General features: G+C 40.2%; 2 protein-coding genes across 8 annotated transcripts in view; both read right to left on the bottom strand.

Moving 5' to 3' along the window:
- ppp2r5eb (protein phosphatase 2, regulatory subunit B', epsilon isoform b) overlaps positions 1 to 3,429 on the bottom strand; it is a 44,567-nt gene extending 41,138 nt beyond the window's left edge. For 2 of the 4 annotated variants that reach the window (XM_079370278.1, XM_079370277.1), the window contains exon 1: positions 2,812 to 3,009. In XM_079370278.1, coding sequence (XP_079226404.1) covers positions 2,812 to 2,840 — 29 coding nt within the window. In that variant the 5' untranslated portion in view covers positions 2,841 to 3,009. The other 2 variants (XM_079370280.1, XM_079370279.1) reach the window with 2 other exon arrangements.
- Positions 3,430 to 6,092: 2,663 nt separating this feature from the next.
- On the bottom strand, positions 6,093 to 8,589 carry wdr89 (WD repeat domain 89). Of its 4 annotated transcripts, none has more exons than XM_079370613.1 (2): positions 8,292 to 8,589; positions 6,093 to 7,614 (listed from the first exon to the last, which is right to left on the bottom strand). In XM_079370613.1, the coding sequence occupies exon 2, from the start codon at positions 7,584 to 7,586 to the stop codon at positions 6,444 to 6,446; it is 1,143 nt and encodes a 380-aa protein (XP_079226739.1). In that variant the 5' UTR covers positions 7,587 to 7,614; positions 8,292 to 8,589; the 3' UTR covers positions 6,093 to 6,443. The 4 variants fall into 4 exon arrangements, with proteins under 4 accessions (XP_079226739.1, XP_079226737.1, XP_079226738.1 ...); XM_079370611.1 differs by having other exon boundaries at positions 6,093 to 7,619; XM_079370612.1 differs by having other exon boundaries at positions 8,288 to 8,589.

Here is an 8,589-nt window from a genome sequence, read left to right on the forward strand (position 1 = left end):
ACACCTTAATCTGAATTACTCTCATCCTTCATAAAGTCTTAACGGTGAAAAAAAAAAAAAAAAAAAAGCTATTCAGAGCAGATGTGGTTTCTGAACAAGGCTGTAAACAGATTCATATCCGCTGTGAAAAGTGCAGGGTTTTTTTTGTCTCTTCTGACTGGCTGGTTGCCGTTTGCCTTACTCTTCATTTTCTTGATAACCAAGTCAAGCATTTAGGCTTTTAAAGTTCTTAACAGTTAGAAAAGCTTTTGAACCGTCCAAAACATCTTTAAACAGCATCTTTTTCTGTGCGAAAGCCAGAAAGTTAAAGATATTCCATTTGTTATCATAAAAGTTAATTTATTAAAATAACAATATCATCCATTTGCGTTTACATTTACAGGACGTTTCTCAAAAAAAACAAACTAGGTCTTAAATTAAAGACTAATGTATCTAGCAGTTATTTTTGCCTTTAACCGACTGATTATTTGATCTACAATTTGCCAGAAATGATTAATATGATCATCATAGTTTCCTAAAGCCACAAGTGAAGGCTTAAAACTGCTTTTGTCCAACTAACAGTACGATATCTGTAAATATTCAATGTCCCGTTATGGGAATATGTAAATAGCACAATTAGTCACATAGTGACAAGGTGGCAGAGAACGTATTCTTTGTACTTTTAAAAAACACAAAATATAAATAAAGAAAAGAATGTGTAATTTTCTAAATTAGTTTTTTTTTTCTTAATGCACTTTTTGATTCAGAAAATAGTGCACACACATGGCCTAAGAGATGCTAGAAATACAAATGCAATTCAGAACCATGATGTTACCTTTTGTGTGGCATCACTTTTCATGCATCATTTTTTTCTCAATGATCTGAGCATTAAAGCCTCTTTGGTCAGATAATGTATTTGCGTTCAAATGTAAATATAATCTTTAAAGTTCATGTTTACATGAACACAGTGGTTAGCTCTTTCTATTATACATTTCCTCGCAATAGCATTTTAAAGACAGTATAATAGACTTACTTAGAGTGTCACAAGCTATAGCCATTTATCAAACCCTTACCCCTGTATCAGGATGTCCTTGGTATCACTAGGTTCTTGCTAATACATGGCCCCACTAGGCACAGCAATAGTATCTCAGTTCAAAACCTCCTGATGTTTGTATTTTTTGACGAGGGCTAAAAAGCATCATTAGAAACTACAGTACAAGAACTGTCCTTTTTTTCCCCAGTTAAACCTCCCTCAACTTTGCAGCCTCCAGGAAGTAAACTCAAACAAGTGTCATGCAAACCACAGCAACAAATGATTAACGCACAACCGAGAGAACAGGTTGTTTATACATATTCATCTCACGGGGTTACTTGTAACTTCAAATCAAAATCTCGCATCTCCGATTTGTAATCATTCTACAACTCACTTCTCCAGAAAGTCTCCCATTTCCACTTTAACTGAATTCTACCAACTGTTTAATAGGTGTGATTCATTCAGGGGATAATAATGTTGTTCACAGTCGAGAAAAAATGAACTCTGCAGCTTTCAAACACACGGTCGATAAGAAGGAGTCGTCATAAACACAGGGGACTTTGGATGTTGAACTATCACAGCCACGGCAGGATCCGCCTTCGACATGGAGTGACAGTCGAAAACCTTTTCGATGAGTATGTTTGACACGACCAAAACATGAACCCCACCCACTCACACACAAGAGCGTTGCAAATACCATCACTTTTTAAAGCATAAGGCCACACCTGGCTTCTAGCATGCTTCTGTCATTACTACAAGACTGACAGGGCAGGAGCAAGGAGGGCGGAAAAATAAAGTTGGAGCTGATAGAAGAAGATAACTTCTATCAGCCCAGTGCCTCCAATCTGCCATCTTTCTTTACAGCATCTCTCACTCATCATCATCTTTCTACATCTCATCCATGTCAATACAGTGCCATTACTAGTGATGATCTCCCTTTTGGGAGTCTGTTAACACAATGAACATGATGTGAAATCAAGAAAGCATGACGGACCTGTGGCATATTCAGAGAGGAGTATCTTAGTACAAAGCCAGTCAAAGTTTATATCAGATTAGCAGCACACATTTGACAGTCTGCTGTCAGCTAAACTCGTCTCAGAATAGACTACAGCATCAGCATTTACTTTAAAACGAGCAAATGAAGGATTTTCCTGACATCAGCTGTGTCTTTAGAAAAGATCAGTCATTAACCAGCAGCTTAGCCATACAACATAATAAAACTTATATAATTGTACAAGTACATTACAGTTTAGTGTTTACATATTAACTACTGTCAGTCACAGCAGTAATCAGCTGCATAAAAACATTTAAGACATTAAGGTGCTGTTAGCTTGGCCATGTTGGGCCTGGCAGCAGCTTCATCTTCAAAACTTGACAGCGCGATAATAACCTCACTAACGTTAGCTAGCCAGCTAGCGAGCTAACGATAGCTTCTCGGTTAACCGTAACAACGCCGTCTGAATTTATCACTTTTTCAGTGTTAGTTAGTGCTCTCTTCTGGGTGCACAACACATTTCAATATTAAAAATTAAACACACAAAGCAGGAGTTTGTCGCATGTGTGAAGATAAAATCTAAAAAAATTGTATTTTTTAAGTCGCTAGCTATCGTTAGTGCCAACGGCTAACCGCGGGGTTAGCTCAAGTTGAACATGTAGCCTTTAGCTCGTTAGCCACCACCAGCTTAGCTTTCATTGCATCGTGCAAAATCAAAACACCAAGAGCCGATAATTAAAAAAGCAGAAGTGAAATGATCAAGCCTAGATTAACATATTGTGTGCTTGTAAAATAATAACGTTACCTGGGCGGACTTGGGCGATCACCCATCATCCCAGATGTAAATACAGCAGGGGCAGTGCTAATGCTGCTAACGTAAGCTAGCGCTCAAACACTTGACACACCGACTGGGGTTGGGGGGGAACACACACACACAACGTCCCGAGTCCCCGACAAGCTGCAGCCGACCGAGTTGGCTGTTGTTAGCACCTCCAATTGTAGTACTTTACCTTGATCCTTGAGACGGCGGCGAAGAGTTATCCTATGTTTGTACAAATCTATCGGGCTAACTGCTAGGCTACCTCCAGCCTTTCCCAAGCAGCGGCGGAACAGCAGGAAAATCTGGCCTGAAAACAGCCAAACCCACGAGTACCTTTTTCCTTCCAACGGAATAATCCTCAAAGTCCCATTTAATAACAAAATACGGCTATATAAAACGATTAGATTAACGCAATTACATTCCTGTTACTGATTCAATTGCTTGTCTACCCCAAACCCCCTTTGAATTTGAATGTTTCCTTAGCTCGCTTATGATTCGGGGCTGTTTCTTTTCACCCTATTGTCAACACTGCTGGGTTGGTTGAGACCATGGCACACATAACAAGAAAACGCACCGCAGCGTGCTTGACGTGTTAAAGACGTACGTACGACGGCGATTGGCTTGACGACAGCAGTGTCCTGCGTTGTGATTGGACGGCGTTGGGTGTCAATCATTGGAGAGGGGAAGCGAGCGTCGGTTAGGTGGAGGAGAAGAAGGGACACAAGGGGAAGAGATCGGGGCATAGTGAGAAATGTGCGGAGTGTCTCTTCACCGCACAGCGTGCAGGAATGAGGCTAAACCTGTCCGAGGCCCAGCCCTTCGTTTCAACACACTTTCACGGCGAATTTGACCTAACTTTACTTTATTTATAATATCTCAGCCCGGTTCAGCGCTCTGTGAAGGAAGAGAGGATTTTCCTGCAAGCCTGGAGATTAAAGGAGGGATACGTTTAGCATGGAGAGTTACATAACTATAACATATAGCCTAGGTGTACGATGATGGATGCTACATCCGCCATTGGCTTACATTTAGTGTTTAGTTGAAGGGAGGACAACCTGGTTCAGTTATGTATCTGGAAAAAATGTTTCAAATCACCAGTTTAATGTGTTTAAAATGTTTTGTACATATTAGTTTTTAATTACTTGTTTATATTGTTAGTTAATTGTTAACATTTAATGTTACAGCTGCACAAAGAGAGCACCAGTCTACCAAAGTTAAATTCCTTGTGTATTAAACATTCTTGGCCAATAGGGATGTAACGATTCACTCATCTCACGATATGATTCACAATACTGAGTTCACGATACGATACTCTCACGATTTATTTTGAGCTTCTCATTGTGGTGCCGATTAAATTCTGCGTCATGTCGGTGGTGTTATTTGTCAAATTTTGTCTTCTTGCAATATTTGCACACAGTTTTTGTTTCATCTGTTATCTTTTCAACTCTTTTCGTTTTCTGTCTTGGGGAAGCAAAAATGCTTCGACTGCCATGATTACATGTGGATTCATTTTTCAGAGTATTTGTCTCACGATTAATCTTTACATCCCTACTGGTTCAAATGTTTCGAAAGTGCTAACTGGCAAAGTCAAACGTTGACGTCAAATAAAAAGTAAAGTAACACATCGCCTCACTGAAACTTCATGAAGTGAGAGCATAAAGTAGCATTACACAAAAATGATCCAAGTGTACAAGCAAAAAAAAAACATTAGAAAGCTATTCTCATTAACTTAAATACATCAGCAAGGTACATATATAAATATCTGAAAAAAGAAGTTACTTTCAAACATTACTAACAACCATAAATGCAGTCAAATGCTGATATTGACTGATGTTCTATCATGCTGCAGAATAATTATTTTGATAATTTTCTGAAGAAGAAAAAAAGAAAGATGAGAGTTTTATGTAAAGCATGACTTTATTTGCTGTTGCATCTTTTTTATAAGTAAATCTCTGCCGGAACATGATCTCACATGGGTTCATAGGATCGGCTGCTTTTAATGACTTTACAAAGTGAGACGTGACATATTTGAAATGTTGTTTTTGTTATTGTAAACTTTAATGAATGAAGAAACACTAATCATTCAATCACTGTACAGAAATGCTAATCATATAAAGGCTTTCAATCACAGTAGGATTTCTCTTAAGTCAAACTGAAACACAATCGCACTGCCAATCATGTTATTCCACTCTTTGCCATCTGAGCTGCTCTGTAGCTGCTCTCTCGGCAACATCCTGCTGTGCTGGGTGGTTTCTGATGACTTCCAGGATGCTTTGCACTACACTCGTCTCCAGATTAAAAAATAAGAATAATATATGATAAACAGAAAAGTCATCTCATCAAATACCAAAGAATCACAAGCTGTGTCCCAAAGTAAACTTAACTGCACAGTATGTGCATCACAAAGATTCACAGTATTTTATTTATATAAGTTAGCAGCCAAGAACTGCACATTCTGTACAGTAACAGGAAAGTACACAAGGTGTGAGGTCAAGGGTCATTTATTGAATTGCTCCTCCAGTGGCCAATGGGAATACAACCGTACACCACACAATCAATTCATTTAAATCTTTAATTGTCTTTCAGCTTTATCTCTCTTCCAGCATATTGTAAACCTGCTGAGAAACGGGACATTATATGTATTTATATGGGAGATCTAATTTCCACCTACCGGTACTAACATTTATTCTGTATTTCGATATCTTTAATATATCTGGACTACTTCGGCTGCTTAAGTTTATTCTATACATTCCTTTTTTTTAAATTTAATTAAAATTTTTTAATTTGTTCATTTAGATCCAGTCATTAACGAGAAACACTACAGATAAGATCATTTTATAATTACCAGTCATGAGAGTGAAGGTCAAAACAGACGGGAACTGTCTTGTGACCTTCCCATTCACAATAAAAAAAACGTTTCATGCCACGTTTCTGATATGAGTAATAAAATCTGTTCAAGGTGAGACTGTAAACAGCTATGAAGATCAGTGCTCCAGTTTATTGTCTAAAAGCTTGATAATGGACTGAATAAGTGGGAAGGCATCCATGTGTGGCTGCTGATTCAGACAGGAGGTTTATTATTGGGCAGAAAAAGTCAACTGTTGAACAAACTGAATTGTTTTGATGGTCAAACAAGAAAGAAAGTGTCAGCAGTGTCTCTGAGAAAGATCAGCAACGTGCAGTTGTGTTCCAGTGACATTTCAAGAGGAGGGGACCACAAACAACATCCAAGCTCAGAGCTGGTATGAAGAAATGTAAGAAGCAAACAGATGTAAAGTCAATTATATTAAATGAGTTAAGTAATAAAACAAGCTACAATAATTGTTATGACATTTCAAAATTCAGTGTATCTCTTTTTCTATGGGGACCCTCCAAGTTGGCATTCAGGAACTAGTTAGGCTGCAACAAGAGTAAAAAGAGAAAATATTCAGAGGTTGTAAAAACATTGTGAGTGACTGAGAAGTGTTGGAGTCTTTTCTGGTCTAGAAGAGTGTTCATTCTGTGCAGATGTGTAGGATATGTAGAAATATTTAGACAAAATACTGATTTTTCTATTGGCAGAGTAGAGAGCAGCCTCCACAGTTGAGTTAGTAACATTCAGTATTTCAACACTTCATTCATTGCCTTGCCTCCTTTTTTTCTCTCTGGTAGCCGTGTTTTTTATGCGGCCTGGATTTTAGTTTCAAAGCTGAATCGCTCTTCTTTGACTCTCTTTTCGCTGAGGTATGGTCCTCCCCTCCTGGTTTCCATAGCAACAGCTGAGCGTCCTCTCCTCCTGTAACCAGAGCCTCCTCGGCTGCGTCCCATAAGAAGCACCGCACCGTGGAGGCATGGCCGCCCTTTAGGCTCCTGAGCAGATGGAGGCCCCTGTCGTCACACTCCATCAGGTGGAGATCCCCGCTGTTCTTTCCTCCGACCACCAGCAGTTTCTGTGCATCTTCGAGCCAGCTCCCTCCCACCAGGTAATCAACGCCTCCTCTGTCAGCCAGCGGAGTCAGGCTGCGAGCATCAGAAGTGCTGAAAATAGTGAGAGGCTCCTCTGTGTCGAGCTGACCAAGGTCCCAAAGGTGCAGTCCCTCGTCATGGCTCAGGCACAGCAGCTGTGTGTAGTCAGCTCCAGACCAACAGACCGAGCCGGCAGAGGAGTCGCTGTTGCAGGTTGCCAGCAGTGCGTCCTCTTCCGCCCCTCGGCTCAGGTCAAAAACATTTACAAGGCCATCTGTGGAGCCAGACGCAAGACGGTCCTTCTCTCGTGGATGGAATCGCACCTGTGTGATGTCATCACTGTGTGACTCAGAATACACCCCGAGAAGCCTCGCACCTGGTTTTCTGACATCCCAGAAAACCAGGAAGCTGTCCTCATCGTTAACCTGCTCTGTGCCAGCACACAGGAGTGCGTCATTGCAGCTAAGGTCGAAGCTGCAGTAGCTGTGCGAGGGGTCACTTTTAAATATCTGTGCCGCCTCTGTCGCCGGGCATCGGACGTCCCAGCCCTGAACCGTCCCATCAGCAGAGCCAGAGTAGAGGAAGTCAGGCGAGTGATGAGAGAAAACAACCCCACAAAGCGGTTTGTTGTGGCCCCGATACTCTCTGAGTAGGTTCAGAGTGTCCTTGTTGTGAAGGTGCACGGTGAAGTTGGAGCAGGAGACAGCAAGCAGGCCAGTCGACTGCAGGGCGACATCCAGCAGGTAAGTGGGCTCCTCTGGTTGAGACCTTCGAGCGAGGGAAAGACCTTTCAACTTCTCCTCCAAACCCTCCATGACACCGCCCCAGTGTGATCGGAGTCAACTACTCTGAACAGGAAGAAGAAAAAAAAAACACACATGAAAGGATGCGTTATAAATGCCTCTTCCATAACATGTCTCTTTAAAACCACATAAATTGTAAACAAGTTAACATCAACTATGAAACGGTGCTTCTTCTAAGACAATACCCAATTTAATATTCTCATCCTTTAACGTATGCTTGCTTTTAACTATGTTTTGATGAATATTTTTTGTAACATTTTCATCTAATTTAATGTTTGCAGGATTTTCTTGTGCTATCCTCTTTTGCTGCTGTCACACGACATTTCTTCGTTTGCGAGACGGATAGAGGATTATCTGATCTTTTTGGTCATTATGGTATTCACATCAGAACATAACCTCAACGTCATAAACTCAAAAACAATTCACATCAATAGTAAGTAATGTGGCCACTATTTACTAGACCATGGTAATTTTAGGTGTCATTCAAAGAACGTTTGGTTTAGCGAATGTCATTATGATGAATTAGGCTCGGAAGCAACTTATTTATGAGGTAATACGATATTTATAAACGTCGTGTTTATTTTTCCTAGGAGAAAAAACATCACTATTTTTTTGGTAAGGAAAACTAAGTTACAATCACCGGTCAAATCCTTTTTTGTAGGAGTAACCTGCTGATATAAACGTGTTATTATGCGGTATTTAATTCAACCTACCTACTTTTCCATAGTGTCCACAAATAAAGGGGAAACAACCATTAGCCAACATTGGAAACGTCTGTCAATACAACAGACAGTATTGCTAACTATATAAATATCATCCAAATACTCTAAAATAAGCTGCTATTAAGTTCTCATGCCGGTCAGAAGAAACACGCATGGACTGTGTAGCCTGATCTGTGTCACAATATTTACAGCCGTGTCGGAACCCTTCCTTAACAAAGGGTTCCGCTAATGTTAGAAATGAATGAACTCGTACAGAACCACTTGGATGCTTGTTAAACGAATAAAAATCTATT

Source organism: Symphodus melops, assembly GCF_947650265.1.
Source record: "Symphodus melops genome assembly, chromosome: 19".
NCBI lineage: Eukaryota > Metazoa > Chordata > Actinopteri > Labriformes > Labridae > Symphodus > Symphodus melops.